The sequence below is a fragment of the Grosmannia clavigera genome, assembly GCF_000143105.1.
Source record: "Grosmannia clavigera kw1407 unplaced genomic scaffold GCSC_140, whole genome shotgun sequence".
Taxonomy (NCBI): Eukaryota; Fungi; Ascomycota; class Sordariomycetes; order Ophiostomatales; family Ophiostomataceae; genus Leptographium; species Leptographium clavigerum.
Window position 1 is genome coordinate 1,895,336 of NW_014040801.1, and position 18,833 is coordinate 1,914,168.

Here is an 18,833-nt window from a genome sequence, read left to right on the forward strand (position 1 = left end):
GACAGAAGCAATAGAACGGACAGAAGAGGCAGGCGCGATGGTGGGGAGGCCAGTTTGGCGTCAAAAATGGCGAGGCAGCTGCGCTAGACAACGGGAGATCAACCCACAACGGACGCAATGGAAAGAGCGCATGAGATAGGCACGGCAGGAGCGACGAGGGCGAGGTTGAAATTGAGTTTGGGGTTGCAGTCGCAGTTGTCTCGTCCTGGTTGCAGCGTCATTTGTCGTTTCGTCGTCGCAGTGCCCTGTTCGAGACTCGCATTCCTCGTACAAAGTAAGAATGCCCGATGCGCCCAGGCAGAACAGCACGCGACCCTGAAGCCAGAAGGGGGGGACAGAGAGACGGGCCAGCAAGGCGAAAACAGCTAATAACGGGGCGCTGCTTTTCTCTCTACGACTCTTTGGCTATGGCGTCGGACCGCCTACGGAGAAGCGACTGGCAGAGAGAGGACGGAGAGATAGCGAAATAAGACTGCGCTTCTGCGAGATAATTGCGCCCCGCTGAATCTCCACCCAGGCTCGAGTAGCCAGCCCCTCTCTTGCTGCCAATTATGCGGTGTCTCGCGCGCCAGCGCTCTCCTGCCTACGAGTCCTCAAACATGCATGTGAGATACAGTAGCATGGCCCTGTCCAATAGGCTGTTCAATCGGGGCTGCGGACCATGCGAGAACAGAAGGTAAGGAAGCGAAAGGGGGCTACCGGCAGCCGATGCCAGGCGCCAGTGTCTGACTACCCGGGACCAAAGTGGCTGGTGCAGATGAGACAGAGTGGCCTCTTTCGAACCAGAGATGAAAACCGGAAACAGGAGAATCCATCCGAGCCGTCCCTGCTGCTCAGCCTCCTGCAGGACTTCCCCGATGCATCACCGGGTCAGACCGATTGCACAGAGGGATCCCTGATGACGCACAATTCCAAGCCCGCGGGAAGTTAGGTACATAGATGTCATTGCATGCTCCGTATACTGTCTGCCAAGCCGTGCTACTGGCTAGCCTGCCGGCTTATTGTCGCCTTGAACCTCGGGAACGTCGCCAGCGGTCGACAAAGGAAAATGCCCCGTCTGCAGGCACACCGAAGCCACTCTCGGATTGATCAGTCCGGCGTTGAAACCCTGTCCCTTGCAGTACGTCGTATGTACTCCGTAAGATACACAGGCCTGTCCAAAGCGCAGATCCGCCGCAGCTAAATACCCAAACCCAAAAGACGGCCAATTTCTCCGACTGTCCCCCCAAAGCTCCCTCCAACCAACATCCTAGACTTGTCTAGGCTTTCCCCGGCTGGCCCTACGACATCGTGTTTTTAGGCGTCGACGTCGGCTACAGGCGACGTCGACCAGATTAACTGTTGCTAGCATGGCCGCTAATATAGCGTGGCCTAGCGGTAAGGCAGAGCAGTAATCTAAACGTTCAAGATACCTCCGAAATCAAGCCCCGGCCAATCTGGATCGTCTCAGAGGCACCACGCTGGCGAAGCCAAAACCTGTATTGCCCCCAGCACCTGTGTCAGTTGACCCATTTCAAGCAGTTCCTTTTTCTCTTGGGTTTTTTTTTCTGTCACCAGACTTACAATGCTTCCGGAGAGCCTTGGCTCTGGATCGAAGTCTGGCGAAGGTCCTCCTCCAAAACGTCGCGCGTGATTGCCGGACTGTTCGACGCGACCGGGCTGAGCTGCGCTTCCGCCTCGGCCTCAGCCACACCCAGGGACTCGGCGAGCACGTTCTTGCGGAGGGCAAAGCGCTCGGCGCGCTCTTTTTGCAGGCCGGGGCTGTCCATCTTATCGACGACGTAGCGCACAACCAGCTGCACGACCAGATACAGGTGCTCGGCCACGAGGATGCTGAGCAGCAGCGCCCAGCCGCGGATGTTCCAGGGCTCGCCGTCGGGGCCGTGGGGGTCCGATCGGAAGAGGTAGACCACCGCGGCGCTGGTCAAGCTGCCGAGCCACGACAAAAAGCCCAAGGGCGCCAGCCAGGGTCCGATGGAGTCTGCTCGCCAGGGAATGGGCCGCTGGCTGCCGATGGCGATCTTCATGGCGTCCGATCGAGCCTCGACCCAGTTGTTGATGAGGAACGAGCAGGCCGTGAGCGGCCAGATGGCCGAGAACAGTGCCAGGTAGCCAAACTGCACCACCATTTCGCGGTAGTCGATCGTGACGTCGTACACGCCCAGCTCGGCTTCGTTGCGCACGCGCTCGAGGAAGGCGGACTCTTCCGGCGCGTCCTTCTCGTGGACGACACCCTGGCCGCTGCGCGACGTCATCTCCTCCTTGACCACCTTGAACACCCGGCGCTTGGCGTACGGCACGACGGCCTCGAGGAGAAAGTTGACCACCTGGGCCGTCACGGTGAAGTAGATGACCTGCTTCGTCAGGCGGTCTGGGTTGATCTGGAAGCTCGGCGGCGGCAGCGACGTCACCTGCACCTCGGCGGCCGTCTCGGTCTTGTTGTCGCCGGTCAGGCGCTGCGCCGTGATCTGGAACACATCCAGGTACGGCACGAGGACCTTGCCAAAGGGCACGTAGACAAAGGCGGTCAGGAAGATGGGCAGGTAGGACGTGATGAAGTTGATGACAAAGATCTTTTGCACAAGGCCGGCCTGGTGAGCTGCACGTCGTCACTGTCAGCAGGCGAAAGAAGGTCTAAGCAGGCTAAATGGGAGGCTGTCCATACTGTCTTGCGTGGCGTAGTTTTCCAGCACGGTCAGTCTCTCGGCCACCTTGGAAAGCACACCGGTAAGGACGGGCATAAGGCCGGTCAGGAGGATAGTAGGCAAGAAGGTCTAGAGGTTAGGAGATGTTGACAGAGCGTAGGAGGAGGCAGCCTACCAGATACTGCTTGAAAGGCCCGCTGTAGACCTCGGTGATGAAGATCTCAATGGCAAAGCAAAGGGCGATCAGGCTGCCGAGTGCGGCGACGCATGCAAGGGCAAAGGGCACCTGCAGCAGCTGGTGGGAGAGACGGCGGAAGGGCGAGTAGATCTTGACGGACTCGCCGGTGACGGGGTCCTTGGCCTCGCGGTCGAAGCGGAACTGAGGCCGAGGCAGCTGGATCTGCGAGACGCCACGGACGCCCCACTGAACGGCCAGGTCGACCTCCTTCTTCTTCCAGTACTCAAAGAAGACGACGGACCAGAGGCAGTTGACGACGGCATAGAACCAAGAAAACTGGCCGAAGAGCAGCCAGGCGCCGAAGCCAAAGGCGGCGGGAAAGAGCAGAAAGGCAAAGTAGCTCTGAAGAAAGGCAAAGTAAAAGGCAACGCGCTCGCCAAACTTGTCACGAATGCTGTCGAGGTCGGTTGCATCGAGCATGTACTTGGTGCCCCACTGCTTGATCCAGGCGCGGTTGAAGGCGTGGTCGTGCAGGGGGAAGAGACCGGCAACAAAGCGATGCGGGTTGCTGCCACCAGCGAGAGCGTCACTTCCGGGCGGCGTGATGCCGGCGCCGCCTTCGCTCCGGGACCGGGTCAGCAGTAAGTAGATCAGGCGGAGACGCTCGGCCTCGCTGATGGGCTCGTCAGCAAAGTAGGCGGCCAGGTCGACGTCGCGGCCGCCCTGGGTTTTGCGGCTGGGCGGCGCCTGAGTGCGAATGCCGTATAGCCAGTCCTGCAGCCGCGAGCGGTAGACTTGCGTGCGCAGCAGACCGGCCGAGGCCAGCCTGGTGAACACGAGCAGCGAGCCCTTGTCGGCACCGGCACGCACCTCGGTGGCAAAGCCGGCCGCCGCCAGTGCTTCGATCAGCTGCACAAATGCCGCCTCGGCCTCGTTGCGCTCCTTTTCGGGGACGAGGAAGTGGATGACGTAGTCGACGCTGGAGGTCAGAAGAGACTGGAAGAGCGAGGTGCAGACAGGGACACAACAACTCACCCATAGTTGCTGTTGGTATCAGAGCCACTCTCGTGGGCCTGGGTGTTGCTTGCCGTCGCCATTGAGGGACACGTGTCAGCTGTCGGGAAGGCAAAAGGTAAAAAGACGGTCTATCTGCTCGATGCCATTGAGGTGCGGCAAAGAACGAGAGCAGGACCAGACAGCTTCCCTTGGGTCGTCTGGACCGAGTAGAAATGCGAAGAGCGGTAGGAGGTCGTAGGGGGGAGAGGGTGCTGGGACCAGATAGGGACGTGTTGTGAAAAAGAAGGGAAGAGATGAGAAAGGAGGTTGATATGCTTGCACGCAAAGCTCTACGACGTATGTCTCTGACCGTCAACGTCAGCAGCCCCTCCTAGCAAGGGCAGAAAAAAGCCAGGCAGGCGCTACGTGCCATTTTCAGCTGCTCCTTCCCACCCCGAGGTGGGTTTGGTGGTCTGTGCGCAGCGCGAGCGAGATGCGGGAAAAAGGCTTGGCGATCGGAGCGTAGGCATGCAACCAATCAGGACGCTGCATTGTGACGCGATGACTAAGGTGATCTGAGTGTCGACAGTACATATGCACGATTGACATACACATATCGACACACACATAGCAACATTGTCGCTCGTCCCCATGTCATCGCTTCTCGTGCGCCTTGGGCTATCGCGGGCTGGACCCTGGGAACCGCCCAGCGTGCTGGACCGACTGCTGGCGTCGCCGGTGCGCGCAGTCGCCTATTTTCTGTGGCGAGCAATGACAGCAATGCAGAGTTGGATGAGAACGAGAACGAGAACAAGAAAGACAGAAACGAACTCGAGCTCGACATCAGCCCCCCTTCGTGTCGTCTGCATCGCCGACACGCACGACCTCTTTCCGGCTCATGTGCCTCCCGGCGACCTGCTCATCCACGCCGGTGACCTCACCAACAGCGGCTCGCCGGCCGATCTGCAGCTCATGCTCGACTGGCTCACCGCCCAGCCACATCGCCACAAGGTTGTCGTCGCCGGCAACCATGACGCTTGGATGGATCCGGTCGCTCGTGTGGCTGCTGGGCTCACGTCGCCTTTGCCGCCCGATCCCGTCTTCGCCACCAACGTCCACTACCTCCAACACCGCTCTGTCGTCCTCGATTTTGCTGCCGGCCGCCGGCTCACCGTCTTTGGCGCCCCCGACATTCCCGTCTGCGGACCGGCCTCGTTTGCGTATGCCATCCCTCTGAGCTCCCGTCGCTCCCACCATGCTCACTCTCACAGCTTCCAGTACGATCCGGACACCCCTCCCTGGAAGGATGCCATCCCCGCCGACATTGACATCCTCGTTACTCATGCCCCCCCTGTAAGGCTTTGTGTCCCGGCCCCGTTGACTCCATCCACCTCTGATCTTTGACCTGCAGCGCCATCACTGCGATCTCGAGCTCGGCTGCCCCGGCCTCCTCCGTGAGCTCTGGCGCGTCCGCCCTGCTCTGCACGTGTTTGGTCACGTGCACTGGGGAGCCGGCCGTGAAGTCCTTCACTGGGACGCCAGCCAGCAGGCCTACGAATCGCTCATGGGCGAGGCTTCGCCATCGTCGTGGCTGGCCTGTCTGCGCCTGCTGCTTTCCGGCGTCCTGTCATCGGCTGCTGCTCTAGCCTGGCCGTCTATGACGATAGACTGCCCAACAACCGTGCTGATCAACGCTGCTCAGATGTATGGCGACACCGGCCGTCTGCGCAACGATGTGCAGGTCATTGATCTGTGACTGGGCCTCATCATTGCGTCTGTTCTATTCTCGCTTCTTGGCTTTGGCTCTGGGAGAGACCTCCGCCATTACGTGCTTCTCTTCCTTCTCACCCACCAATCCCAAACGCCAGTGTAAATGTGCAGCATAAATGATTACAAACGCCGCCCAAGAATGCTCTCTCTGTCTCTCTTCTCTCTCATACCATCAGCCGCCGTAGCCCTTCGGTCCCTCCCAAAATGCGCCGTCCCGTCACTGCGCACCGGCCAACACCGCTTTCCCACCGGCCGGCCTTATCGGCCACAAAGGCCTCCTGTTTGTCGTGCTGGCCGGACACCCATTTGTGGATGCAGATGTAGCAGTACACCACGCCCGTCTGGCAGGCCGTCGGCGTCGTAATTGTGTCGCCGCAGATCGGACACAGCCTCGAGTCCGTCGGCACCGCCACCGTGAATATGGGCAGCAGCGACGGCTTCGCAATCGGCGCCGTGCGTGCCAAGTATTCCTCATCGTCAGCTTCGGTCTCGTGCTCGCTCGAGTCCTGTGGCGCCAGCCGCGACTCTTTCTTGAGAATCCCCTTGCGCCCAGCCGCCCCGGCGCCGTTGCTGCTGCTACTGCTGGCACTGCCACCGCCGCTGCTGCTGCTCCTTCTCTGGCCGTCGGCTGCTACAAGACCGGTCGCCATGGGTGCCGGCAGGTCCAGGCTGGCTGCTGCTTTGAGCGACAACTGCTTGGCAAAGTCGGACGCGTGCCACCACTCAAGGAACTTGAGCGCAAAGATGCTCGTCGGCAACACCAGCGACAGCCCCGAGAGCAGGCGAGCACTCGCCGACGACGCAGATGCCGTCGCCGACTTCCCGCTCTCCATCTCGTCAATGGCCCGGTAGTCAGCCCCGGTCATGCGCCGCACACGCGTGCGTGCCAACCACAGCAGCGGACTCGCGTACGGCGTGCCGTCAAACAGGTACGCCAACTGGAACGCCAGCGTGGCAAAGCCGTAGGCCGCATGCACGCTCGGATACACGTTGCGCAGAAACCAGCGCGCCGCGTGTCGCAGCCGCTCACGCATCGTCGCGTTGGTCGGCAGCTGCTGGTATGCCACGCCCAACCGCGCCCGAGGCGCGTCCACCTCGTACGCCTCGTCCAGCTTGCGCTTGATGTACGGCACGCCCACCAGAACGGCTAGGTTTCGCCACAGGTCTCCCGACATTGCCGTCTTCGCGGCCGAAGAGCTGCCCAGCTGCAGCACTTCCCGCACCACAGACGGCGCCCCGGCCGCTGCTCGCAGCACCGTCCCATCGCCGCCTTCCACTGCTCGCTCCCGCTTCAGGCCGTAAAAGTGCTCCGTAAATGTGCCGCCGCGTGTTCGCAGATAGTAGTGCTCCACTACCAGCATCGCCACCGCGTACAGCTCATCAAACGAGTTGAGCGCCCGCAGCAGGTACCGTGGGTATCGCTGCGTCGCCACCGTCAGCAGGTAACGCAGCGTCGGCGGCAGAAGCCCGTTCAGCTGCTGCTCCGAGAGCAGCTCGAACAGCGACGGCTTCTGCTCGTCCACCGCAGCCCCTGATGCAAATTCCATCGTGTCTGGCTAGGGGAAACGGGACGCGTTCGTCGGCACACCTTTGCTCGCTGTCGCTCGCGTTGTTGTCTGTGCAGTCGGTTTTTTACTTTCGCTTTCGTTCGCTTTCGTTCGCTGTCGTTCGCTTTGCTCGCTAACCGCTCACATCGACCATCGTCCCGATGGCTGTTGCAGATGGCGGTCGTGACTTTGGGGCAAAACAGGAAGGGACGCGGCTGAAATGATGCGCCAGCCGCCGCGTCTGTGGCTGAAATGAAATGCCGAGGCAAACCCCATGCTAGCTCGGCTTACACTGTCCCCCGCACCCACTTTAGCACATAACAGTATTACTTCGCAGAGCTATAAGCACTTTCCAATGCGACAATCCTGTCGCTTCTGATGGAAATGCCTTCAATGCAGATTTGCTCGTCTATTGTCAATTGCATCTCGTTGCAACGGTCTACAGCTTCCCCATCACCATGACTGATCCATATACTACGCGCATACAGCAAATGCTGGACTTTGCCAAGCACGCTGATAAGGCCGGCTTCAAAGTGCTTCCAGCCAGACAGTCCTCTTCAAACGCGTCCTATCACTGACTTCCCACAGGACTACATGTCGTCTTTCATCCACCACATCGACCTAGTGTCAGTCGACGCCGACTCGCCCACTCACCACGTCCGTCCCCGCGTCGTCCTCGGCTACACCGTCCGACCAGAGCACTGCAACTCCATGGGCAACATGCACGGCGGTGCCGTTGCCACCTTTTTCGACTTTGCAACCAGTCTCGCCCAGGCAGCTCCCAGGCCCATCGCAAAGCTTGGAAGCGATGATAACGAAGATCCCATCGCCGCCTCGTGGCAGAATCTCGGCGTCAGCCGCACCCTGGCCGTCACATACGTACGCCCAACCCCCTGCGATACCGACGTCCTCTTCGACTGCGAAGTTGTCCACACCGGCCGCACGATGTCTAGCCTTCGCGGTGTCATGCGCAGGCGCAGCGATGGCGCCGTGCTCGCCACATGTGAACACGGCAAGGTCCAGACATACCTCCCACGCAGCAGCCTGTAATCACGACCGAAAAATGCCCAGAGCCGCTCACGTTTTCGTCTTTGAGGTCGCATCTTAGTCCGTATCGTCTTCGCCCTCGCCTTCGTCTTGGTACTCTTCGTCTTCGTCCTCGTCATAAAAATTGTTGGCGACAGCAAAGTGATGGTGGTCGATGCTGATGACAATGCTGATGTTGATGTCGGTGGGACCTGCCAGGAAATAGGGAAACGTCTCCAATCTTGAATCATCGCCCTTCAAAGGTTCTTTCTCGTGGAGTTTCCAAAAGGCTGTCGGTCCGCTACAACAACACATGTCAGACTAAGGCAAACGAAGAAGATGTCGTGCCGAGAACATACCATGGTCCCTGTATTTCATAGTTGGCATCAAACCAATTGCCAACAACTCCTCGTCCTGACCTCACCCCGCCCAACTGGAGGCTCTCACTGCGCCAACGTTCCTGTCCTTCGACTATGTAAAAGGTTGTCCAGTGCACCTCGCCATGCTTTGTCATGCGGCACGTTCCTAGTGACGCAAATTTCTATTAGAATCTAGAGGCAAGCTTGTTCAAAATATTGCTAGAGTTGGATAGACTCCGGAGTAGAAGCTTCTTATCTCACCTCGCAGATTGGAGTTAGCATTGTCATCCCATGGGTTGTCCATGGAATGAGACATCCCTTCAAAATGTACGATAGGGTAGTCCGGGTGACCGTATTCGTCAGGCGGGTCGATTTTTGTGACATGTAGCTTCATGATTACCAGACGTGCTTCTTCTTCTTCGTTTAAAGGCCTTCGCGGCCTGTCTGCCGGGAGAGCGTTCTCGTCCGGGAAGTTAAAGTGGAAGAAATCACGGTAATCAAGAAAGCAGATAATCTATACGGGCCAGTCAGCCTTCTGCCATCTCACAGACAGTACAGACAACGTGTAGAGGGAAACATACTCTCATCCAGGTTCCCGTCACATTGTAGGGGTCTTGGAGGTCCAGCGGCTCGATCTCTCGGGGAGTGATACTGACGTCCCGACGGATGGGCACGTAGCTCCGTGGCCAGGCGCCTCCGAACGAGTGGTTCCAAACCTCCGAAATAACGGGAAATTTCATCAGCCCTTTTGCCACGGCGTTATGTCGCAGCGCAATGAGAATGGCTTCTATTTTTTCCCAATCACCACGCCCCGAGCCGTCAGCCATGAAAGGTCCCCAACCTGTATTACGAGTGTATGACCGAATGTCATAGACTTTAGATGCAGCATGGGGGTATGTGTCAAAATCGACAAAATCGTCCTGGTATTGCTGTATCATGGTACCGTAGAGGCAGTGCAGCTCGGCACTCATCTGTTGTTCTTCAACGGGTGCTTGAGGAAAATGCAGTCGCATTCTCCAGTCTCGCCCATTCTCGAACAGAAACGATCTGCACATGAAGGCACGCTCGTTCGACTTGGAGCCGAGAAGCTCGGCCAGGATCTTCGCGTTCCGGAAGGTCCGGTGTGCAAACAGCGTGTCAGCACTGCCAGGCTGGATCTGAGCTGAATGGCTGAGGATTCGCGTCACCGTCGCGTGGACAAACGGTAACTCGGATTTCTGTGCCGAGTACGGTATATTAGTATAGTAAGATGTCAAAACGGGTGCATCAGGCTTTGAGTAGATATGCTTCGGCAAGGCGCGCATAGCTACTCTATTAAGCAGGGGTCTTTTCGGCTTATACCTTTTCTGGATTTGGGCTGGCACATATTGCTTTGAGACGCAGATAGTCTCGCAATTCACGAATCCAGTCCAAATCTTTGGTAGGAGGCTCGTCCTGTCCGCAGATATTAGGTATCACGAGCATAGCAGCATAGCCGACACACCGGCAGCGTGAGACATGGACGCACAAAGTGGGAACAGTAGACAGAGCGGCAGAGAGCATTGTTGTCGTGAACAAAATCACGACCCCAGCGGTTGACTAGGCCGAGAGAGACGAGGTCATCAGGGCTGCAAGAGCTGAAAATGGCATGGATGATCTCGGGGGGGAGCTGCGTCAAAACGGCCATCTTGAGGGGCCGATAGGCAGATAGAGCGGTGGTTGGGAGGTGTTTAGCACCAAACAGGTGGACGAAAGAGTCGGGACGTGATATCATCAGTACTGAGTAGAAGGTTCTGGGAACTATCGGGCCTCTTCGGCAGAGCACGTCATCGTCTGGCAAGCTCAGGAAATAGAGCCCGTCCCGTGCATGTGTGGACAGGACATAAAATTAACACCGGCTAGAAAGAAGAGGCCGTAGACCTAGAAAAGGACCAGAACTTGATCAGATTCACAACGACGGTCAAAGTTAGAATACAAGAACAAGGCAGCATTTACGTAAATGAGGCAAAGCCCGAAGAGAGCGGGGAAGTTACAGTGAGGGGCAGCCCCTATTAAACGACGAGTTAGGAAACCATGTAATAAGATACCATCTCGACCATTCGTCCCTTCTGTAAACAGCAGTCCGAGACAATCTTATCGCAAGAAATGGAGCAATTCACCACAGTCGCTGTCAGATAGGCCTGTGTCAACTCGAACAGAGGTTATGCAAATGGCCTCTGCAAATACTACGCCGTACACTCCCGGTCGCAGCTTACCAATGCTGCATGTGGGAGGAACACAGGCTGTACCATTAGAAACTCTCCACATATTGCGGCCCCATCCTAGACGGCAGCAAACCAAGGCGGAAGTGACTTGTCACCGTTTCGAAAGACGTTTATTTCGTTCTATACGAAATGACAGTTTTGTCCCCCACCTGTACCGTTGCGAAATAGAGACACATTACGAGAATTCGTACCCAGACTCTATACGTAGACCCCCCACGCGCGGCATTCCGTGCTACCAGGCATTATAGGCTTTTCCATCGCGAAGCTAAGACTGCTGCAGGGGCATTGATAGCTGCTGTCCCCAGAAAAAGAGCATGACGGAACGACGACCCATACCTGTAGTACATAGTACGAGTAGGGCCAAAACCAGCCGGTAATAACCTGTCTGGGAGCATATTATGTGCCTTGGACGAGCCACGCCAATAACAGGCCACTTTTGCGCCCTTTTCCCTCGGTCACTACATAGGTTCTGTCACAAGTCACATCCGAGCATAGGGCACAGGCCACCACTACCACACCACCTATCCGGTCCCTTGCCCCGAACGTATGCGGCCTTGAATCAGCAAGAGTGGGCTCCCGAGAGGACTGTGTCCGAAATACTGTGCCAGGGACGGCAAGCACGCATACGAATACTCGCAAGATCACGAAATTTTTAAAATTGGGAAAAAATACGAGGCAGATTAGCAGGAAGATACGGAGTACAAGAGACCAACTCATCGTAGTATCTTGCCGTTGTCGACAGCAAAACAAGCATACCCCTGTCACTTCCTGCAACTGTTAAATCGGGTCAGATCAGACGAAAGCCAATAGGATGAGTTTCAAATTTTGACAAAGCCTCATTGAGCATCTTTTGCCGATGTTACAGAGAGCTGGACACTTCTTGTCCAGTGTACTCCGTACATGTTATCGCGTCCCTGATGGAACTCGGGGGTATATACATAGGTATCGTACATTCAGACATATTGACAGAGCATCTTAAAAAACACAAACTGCCAATATTGACTTGTTATTTCTGAGCCAACCACCTGCTTGCGCGCACGCAAATAATGACCGTATGCCCACAATGTCCATAATGTCCAAATACAAGAAAGCGTCCCCGGTCATTATACACCAAAAAATACATTCGAATATACCGTTCCTCCCATGTTGCGCCACCTCCTTTTAGAAGTTGTCGCGTATGTGTCTGTTTGCAAACGGCCAGCCTGCCGAGGTCGATGATGCCAAGAAGGGGAAAAAATAACAAATAGGTTGAAGCGAAAAAGTATCAAAACAAAGATGCTTTAGCAAATGCGTAGCGTATGCGGAAAAATGGGGGCAAAATGAAAAGAGGAACTAAATTCTGCGCCGTCGGTCATACTTGCTGCCCGACATTCAGCTGGATGCAGTTCCCCAACAACGTAGCACCTTCGTGCAGAAGCTCCCACCGAGTGTTGTTAAAGGTGTCCCTGAGCACGAGCAACAGGGCACTATTCTGGTTGAGCCCCCTCTTGGTCTTGAGATCTTCCGGCGACGTGATGCTGCCACAACGGTGCAAATACTCCCGCATCAATTGCACCTGCTCCTGTCGTGTTTTCGGTAAGACCACGCCAGTGCTTGGTCCCTCCAAGGCATAGCCATAACACCACACAACGAGGGCGGCAAAGTAGAGAACCCATGGCCGGTTCAACAGGAAGTCGTCGCGGGCCGAATAGGTCTCGCTGTCGGACTGGTTGTATTCGTTTGTAAGCGGGCTGTTGCCCTCATTGCGTAGCAGTACCGAACACAGAAACTGCAGGGCGTAGTACGTCGCGTCACGGGCCTTGGCCGACGGCGCCCACAAGTCCTTCATCCGCCGCTGCGCACTGTTGAGGTCCTGCGAGCCGATCGCCCGTCCGAGCAGGCGCTTTGCCCGTGCGTAGATCTGCAGGTCGACTACGTCCACATGCATGGCCATGTGCGCGAGATGGTGCAGCACCACGCGGCTCTCGAACACGGCGTTGATCTCGGTCTGACTGTTCGTCGGGTCATACGAATAGGGGTCGACGCCGCCATCGGTTCGGCGGAAGGACTTGTCATAGTCGGCCTTCCACGAGTCGAAAGCCCGAGTCAACGTGCCGCGCCACTTGTCGCGTCCGCCCAAAGCCTGCGACCCGCCCAGCGAGTTCACTTGCAGATCTCGCTGGTGCATGTGCCAGCTGATGCTGAGCAGCCCCGACATCAAAATGGTGCGACCGAAAGAGTTTGTCTTCACTTCAACGCCACTCAGTGTTCGTTTGAGACCCTCTAGGAACGAAATGGGTTTGACCTCTTCTGACGCCAGCTGCGCTTCGATTCGACCGACCTCGGCGCCGTTCGTGGCCATCCATAGCTTTTCGTCACAAGGAAGTGGCAGGCGCATCTCGTGGGCCACCATCACAGTGGAGTGGCCGAACATGGTGGCATGGATCGAGTCGATAACAAAGGCGGCAAAGGCAGTGCGCCGAGTTGCCTCGTTCGTGATCCAGTTGTTCCACCAGTGGTCCGCCGTGTGCGCCACGCCGGACGTCGAGGACTGTCGCGACCCACGGTCCTTGTCGCCGTTGCGCAAGTTTGGGGGCGACTCGACCGCTGACCTCCCAATCAGCGACCGGCCACGACGCATGAGGGTGATGGTGGTGGCATGGTGGATGTGGGCACGCTCGTGCAACTCCCGTGTCGAGTACATCTTCTCATACAGCTCGAGCAAGAGGAGTGTTTGAAATACCCAGAGCTTGGCCGGAGGGCGAAAATTGGGGTCCATGAAAAGCTCCCATCGCAAGTGGGATGCCAGAAAGTTGGAGAGCTCGGCACCAGCTTTAATAGTCTTCTGGCCATGCGCCTTGTCCAGACATGCTGCACCGATCGTTATCATGGAGAGAAGTAGCAAATTTGGCGTCAGATCGGGTGAGAACGTCGGTTTGTGCAAGATGGGCAGTTGGTCGCTGAAATGGAGCCAGTAGGACACAATGTATGCCTGCATCATTTTGCGGCTGAGCATGTGGGAATCGTCACTGCGGTCGCCTTCTAGTATCATCTCCTTGCGCCGCGCAATGGGCGACTGGCCGCTATCTTGGAAACGATCCCTGATCAGCTCGAACAACTCCAAACTCTTCTCGTCGGAGATGACCGATTCGGGCAGATTTTGGTCCAGCAGATTGGTCACAGACATGACCTGCTGCGGCGCTGTCGGAAAGTAGCCCATTTGAGCCGCTTCTGAACCATAATAGGGTACGCTGTACTGGTTTTGAACCTCGGCATAGCTGGAGGAGCTTGGTCAGCAAATTACCGCGTCACCACGGCAGGCTATGAACAAGGAGCATGCGTACTTCGGATAGACCACTGTGCCCATGGGCGAGCCTTCCTGTGATGAGGCGTTGAACAGGTAGGTCATAAAATCCTCTGGTAGCCCAACATACGGCGACTTCTGCAGAACCGATTCGCTGCCAAACATCGGCATAGTGTTGGGCATCGAGAGCTGATCCAGTGCCATCATCTCGCTGCCAGCCTGAGAAGCGCTTGCATCATACTCGGTTGTTTCTGCCATGTATCCCATAGCTGGAGCAGTTGTTGGCACGCTGGCCTCACGAGTGACACCAGCGGCTTGTGTAGACGCAAAGTTTGACGGTGGCAAGCTGAAGGGTGGGAAATTTTGGGGCTGCACAAATACAGAGGTCTGTGGAGTTCCGGCCATTGCTTGGCCTTTGAGGCCTTGTTGGGCCGGAATTGGTGACATGACACCGTACGGATCAACGCTGGCCTGAATAGACGAGCGTTGGGGGCTAGATGGGGGCTGGTAAGTCGCGTGTGATCGCTGGCGGTCGACAGACTGTCCGTATGATACGACAGAGGGGTCCTGAGATCCGTAGTCGAGGCCGTTAGTTGTGGGGACGCCGTTCGAGTACATGCCCGGCGGTGTGTTTGAGATGGGTATATACGGCATGGGGGTCGAGTTTCCACCGCCGATCTTGTTGTATCCAGTGCCAGGTCGGTTCCTATCGGGAGACATGGATCCACGTGCGGCAAACGTGGGCCGCGAGTCCTGGATGGGCGAGGTCTGGCTTGTCAAAGTATCCTTCCGATTTAGTGACGAGCCCTTGGCAGTATGGCGATCCCGGTGACGGTTGCAAAGGTCCAGGCGAACAAAATGGCGTTCACAGCCGGGATAATCGCACATGTAGATCTGCTTGGGCGTGTGGTTCAGCTGGTGACGATGTCTGGCCGAGGCTAGTCAGAAGAAGAACGGGGAAGGGATTTGCAGCACGAGCATGGAAGCAAATGGAAGAGTCAAGAGAGAAACAAGGAGAACATCGAGGCAGCGAAGCAACGAGGATAAGCGTACAGATGCTCAGCTCTTGAATAGCTCTTTCCACAACCGTTGTGAGGGCATTCGAACTTCTTGTCGAGGCCCTTGCGGCTTCTTCGCCTCTTGCGCGAAGGCCCGCCGTCAGAGTTCGAAGAGTTTTCGCCATTGGGATCGCCGTCACCGCCGGCGTCGTCGCCCAAGCCGTCGCTGTTGCTGTCCTTATCCTGCGAGCGGCTGCGTGGACGACCCCGGTCTAGCTCCTCTTCGGTCTTGACGTGGGGAGGAGTCGGCTCTTGCAGAGTGGTAGTCATGCTTGCTCCTGGCTTGGACTGCGACACGACAAGGTGAGACTGTTTGGCGTCACCCGAATAGCGTGGGGGAGGTGTTAAGATGGACCTCATAATCTCTCTCCGTCTGGGCGCACAGGCAGAGGATGAGAGCTGTCAGCGGCAGTAGGCACGGAGCCCAGACGAGACAAGGAAAAGTGATATGGCGAACCGTCCGGCTGGAACGAGCAGTCGGGCCGGTGCACAAGGCGGTAGGGTTGGAGATATATGAATAGAGACAATCTGCTCGGTTACACGGCAGGAGTGAGATGTGAGATGTGGGATGTTCTTCGACAACTCTGGAGAACAAGGTTGCTGTTGACGAGTGAGAGGTACGTGAAACAGGAGGGTTCAAGGCGCAGGCGACGAGGTAGGCAGGCGCAGCGGTGGTGATGCAAGAGGCAGTGAATTGGCCAAACGCATGGTTATCGTTTTTTTTTTTCAAAAACAGCCCTCTCCCAAGCTGATTGAAGGAGGGTCACGGGAACATGACTAGTTGTCTGAGCTTGGGGGTTCGCCAGTCGAATTGGTAAACCGAAGAGGAAATAGAGGAGGGCGTGGGGTAGGAAGAGAGAAGAGAGGTGAATGGGTATAAAGAAAAGAAAGGAAGGGGGGGCGAACGGTAGAAGACGAGTATAGGAGAAAGCACCGGTAAAAGCAAAGAGATAGAGGCAAAGTGGAGAGACGGAAAGAGAGGGTGGACAAAAGTCACACTATCGTTCCTGGGATCGAGTGTAAGGGTATAGGAACACGGATTGCGCCAATAGTAGCACTATGTAGTGCGGGTCAGAGATGAGAAGAAAAGGGAAGATAAAAGAAGGGGAGTGGTAATACGGAGAGCGGGAGGACGGGAGAGAGTGAAAAGATGGGTGGTGGTTGATATGTTATGCGGTGCCGCCCGTTGCGGCAAAATCAGAGCAGAGCAGAGCAGAGGAAGACGAGGCCAGCAGACCACCATAATTGGCAATGGAAGGCGGGCTGCAACTAGCTCGTAGGGACTGCTCGTAGAAATACCGGGGGGTGTGGTAGAGAGGGGGTGAAGGACAGGATTTGGAGAGTAAATATTAAGGATTCCCACCTAAAAAAAGCGAGTTGGGTGGTTGTGTGTGGCTGATGGGCCAGTGTGCACCACTACTTAGCGGAAGGAAGGCGACTGCGCAAAGACGGGCAAGAGCAGACGAGGATGGGAAAGATGCGGAGATGCGCAAGAGGAGAAGAGAGGAAGGGGCGCCTCAAACAAGGGGAGCGAGGGAATTAAGCCGGCAGCAAGTGCAGAGGCCTGAACAGGGGGTGCGGCAGGTAGTCACTGCCCTTGCAAGATCCTCGTAGAATACGAATGTGAACAGCAAAAGGCACTTGCTGTGCTCGTACGGAGCACGAAAAGCTGGAAAGAGCACCCCGGCGCCTCCGCCCGAGCCGTTGCGACGCATAATTCGCACAGTGCGTGCTCTGTTCACTCCGCTAGCGGGCGGGCAAACGTGTGTTGGGGGATCAGTTTCAGAGGTCTGATTGGCTGCGAAGTCAAAATGGGGTATCAGGGCCGGGAGGAGGGACAGGGGCCTGAAGAGGAAGGGAAGCTCCGAAGTGACAGGGGAGCGTGTGCGAAATGCGATGTTGATCTACGAGTACGAGTATTTTATTCTGTCTCGTAAGATATTCTGTGGTAAACGGGACCGGGTGACGAGGAGGCAGAAAAGAAGAATGCGGATGTCAAATCGGCCATCCAAAAATGCAAGGCACAGGCAGAAGAGGAAAGAGGAGGGAGGGTGAGAGCCATCAGGATCTTGCGAATTACAAGGTATCTTACTCCGTACGGAGCACGGAGTACATACGACGTATTATGTACGGAGTACGATTCTCTGTGCGAGCGTGGGCAGACAAAAAGGTGGGGAGCAGGCATGCAGACAGGACGTTGTGTGCTCTGGGGGAAGAGGCCGTAATTGGCATCGCCGCTATTGACGGGTGTTGAGGAGTGGGCCGAGACGGAGAAACTACGTGCGGGAGGCTGTTGAGTGGGACGAGCGACAGCGGGCACCATACGGCATCTTCAGGCGGAATTCCAGAAGAGGAAGAGGCCTAGAAGCTGGAAGACTGAGGTCTTTAGCAAGCCCTATGGAAAATACAGGGCAGATGACAGCGCGGCGAGGCGCTAAGGAGTGAGGGGGAGATAGCGAAAGGAACGGCAGAGAGAGGAAGACTATACAAGTAAAGAAGCAGCAATGCCGGAATAAGAGAAGCAGAGGACTGAAGGAACATGGCCAAAATCAGTCGAGGGACCCTGAGAAGAAGTTGACAACGGTCTGAGATGCACGCAATCTGCGTCTGGGGCTGTCTGGGGTGTTCGCAGAAGACATTTGTCCGTTAGAAAGGGAAAGAGAGGAGATACCGGCTGTGGGTCCGACGGGTCAGTCGCTGCCTGGGCTGGAGGATCCGCTAAGAAGGACGGGATCAAATAAGTGGGCAGGCGGGAAGGCCACAGGCAGGGGCGACCGAGGACGTTCTGTCTGCTGGAGAAATCGGCCGCACGTTTCTGAGCTTACAAGAGTATGTACATATGTACTATTACGCTTTGCATAGGCACTCCTTTCCGACCGCATTTCCGAGATTCCGCTTCCACAAACGACTGCACCTTAAGATACTTGTGCAGCAACACACCCTGGCGCACCACGCTCTGTCTGTGCTGCCGTCTGGCCAGTCTTTCATGGGCCGCGCTAGCCGGGTTCTTGTTCGTCTGCATGGCGTAATCACGAGCACTCCCCTCTCCTTCCGCGTACGATGCGACCTTTCGGGACTACTCTGGCGAGGATGATATGTTCCGTCACTGATAAGATGATGTACGAGCATTACGAGTATTGCTCCGTTATCCGGCCAGGCCTTGCGAGACTGGGGAAACCCATACTCCGTAGACCGATACCAGCCGGTCACCCCATATAGAGAGCGTGGCACGACTGTCTAAGCCGCCAAAACCCAGTTAGTGAAATTAACGACAAACTCGACAGGGTAGAATCATGGGTGCGGCCAGACGACGCCCCCCTTCCCATTATCATTGTGTACGACATACTCCGTACGAAGACCCGACCTGCATGGCCAATGGAACAAAAACGACCAAAGCGGCGCTGCCCATGTCTGAAGTTCCCCTCCCATAAAAGCCTCTTTTCGGTGGAGCCCATTAACGAACGATGCGATGATGTGAGACAACAACGAAGTGTGAGACGCCCAAGGACATTGTTTTTGAAGGACGGGTGCCCACCCGACGCGGACTCGACCGTTTCCATCGTATTACTTTTCCCATATCTGCGCCATTTGCCCCTGACAGCGGAGGCAGCGACGAACTTCCAGATTCAGTATTCGCCCCGAGGGAGGCCAAACTAAAGAACACGAAAGAACAAAAGAACAAAATCGAAGGTAATTAGAGCGCGACCCCCATTCCGTCGGACCCTGCT

General features: G+C 56.4%; 6 protein-coding genes across 6 annotated transcripts; 2 read left to right on the plus strand and 4 right to left on the minus strand.

The window, feature by feature from the left end:
- Nucleotides 1-1,403: 1,403 nt before the first annotated feature.
- CMQ_1081 (plasma membrane channel protein) lies at nucleotides 1,404-3,920 on the minus strand (the record flags this gene model as incomplete). Its single annotated transcript, XM_014318160.1, has 5 exons — nucleotides 1,404-1,476; nucleotides 1,564-2,599; nucleotides 2,666-2,774; nucleotides 2,821-3,802; nucleotides 3,859-3,920. The coding sequence occupies 5 exons, from the start codon at nucleotides 3,918-3,920 to the stop codon at nucleotides 1,404-1,406; spliced, it is 2,262 nt and encodes a 753-aa protein (XP_014173635.1).
- Nucleotides 3,921-4,470: 550 nt separating this feature from the next.
- Nucleotides 4,471-5,575, plus strand: CMQ_1201 (phosphoric ester hydrolase; the record flags this gene model as incomplete). The annotated part of the gene is made up of 3 exons (XM_014318280.1): nucleotides 4,471-5,039; nucleotides 5,091-5,172; nucleotides 5,231-5,575. 3 exons carry the CDS (start codon nucleotides 4,471-4,473, stop codon nucleotides 5,573-5,575), a joined length of 996 nt encoding a protein of 331 aa, XP_014173755.1.
- Nucleotides 5,576-5,753: 178 nt separating this feature from the next.
- On the minus strand, nucleotides 5,754-7,136 carry CMQ_1160 (peroxisome biosynthesis protein, pas10; the record flags this gene model as incomplete). Its single annotated transcript, XM_014318239.1, has 1 exon — nucleotides 5,754-7,136. The coding sequence occupies one exon, from the start codon at nucleotides 7,134-7,136 to the stop codon at nucleotides 5,754-5,756; it is 1,383 nt and encodes a 460-aa protein (XP_014173714.1).
- Nucleotides 7,137-7,594: 458 nt separating this feature from the next.
- CMQ_839 (thioesterase family protein) lies at nucleotides 7,595-8,186 on the plus strand (the record flags this gene model as incomplete). The annotated part of the gene is made up of 2 exons (XM_014317918.1): nucleotides 7,595-7,669; nucleotides 7,725-8,186. The coding sequence occupies 2 exons, from the start codon at nucleotides 7,595-7,597 to the stop codon at nucleotides 8,184-8,186; spliced, it is 537 nt and encodes a 178-aa protein (XP_014173393.1).
- A 54-nt stretch (nucleotides 8,187-8,240) lies between these two features.
- On the minus strand, nucleotides 8,241-10,187 carry CMQ_1384 (f-box domain protein, cyclin-like protein; the record flags this gene model as incomplete). Its single annotated transcript, XM_014318463.1, has 5 exons — nucleotides 8,241-8,463; nucleotides 8,522-8,687; nucleotides 8,783-9,035; nucleotides 9,103-9,738; nucleotides 10,005-10,187. 5 exons carry the CDS (start codon nucleotides 10,185-10,187, stop codon nucleotides 8,241-8,243), a joined length of 1,461 nt encoding a protein of 486 aa, XP_014173938.1.
- Nucleotides 10,188-12,115: 1,928 nt separating this feature from the next.
- CMQ_1654 (c2h2 finger domain containing protein) lies at nucleotides 12,116-15,375 on the minus strand (the record flags this gene model as incomplete). The annotated part of the gene is made up of 3 exons (XM_014318733.1): nucleotides 12,116-14,021; nucleotides 14,088-14,975; nucleotides 15,101-15,375. 3 exons carry the CDS (start codon nucleotides 15,373-15,375, stop codon nucleotides 12,116-12,118), a joined length of 3,069 nt encoding a protein of 1,022 aa, XP_014174208.1.
- Nucleotides 15,376-18,833: the final 3,458 nt, after the last annotated feature.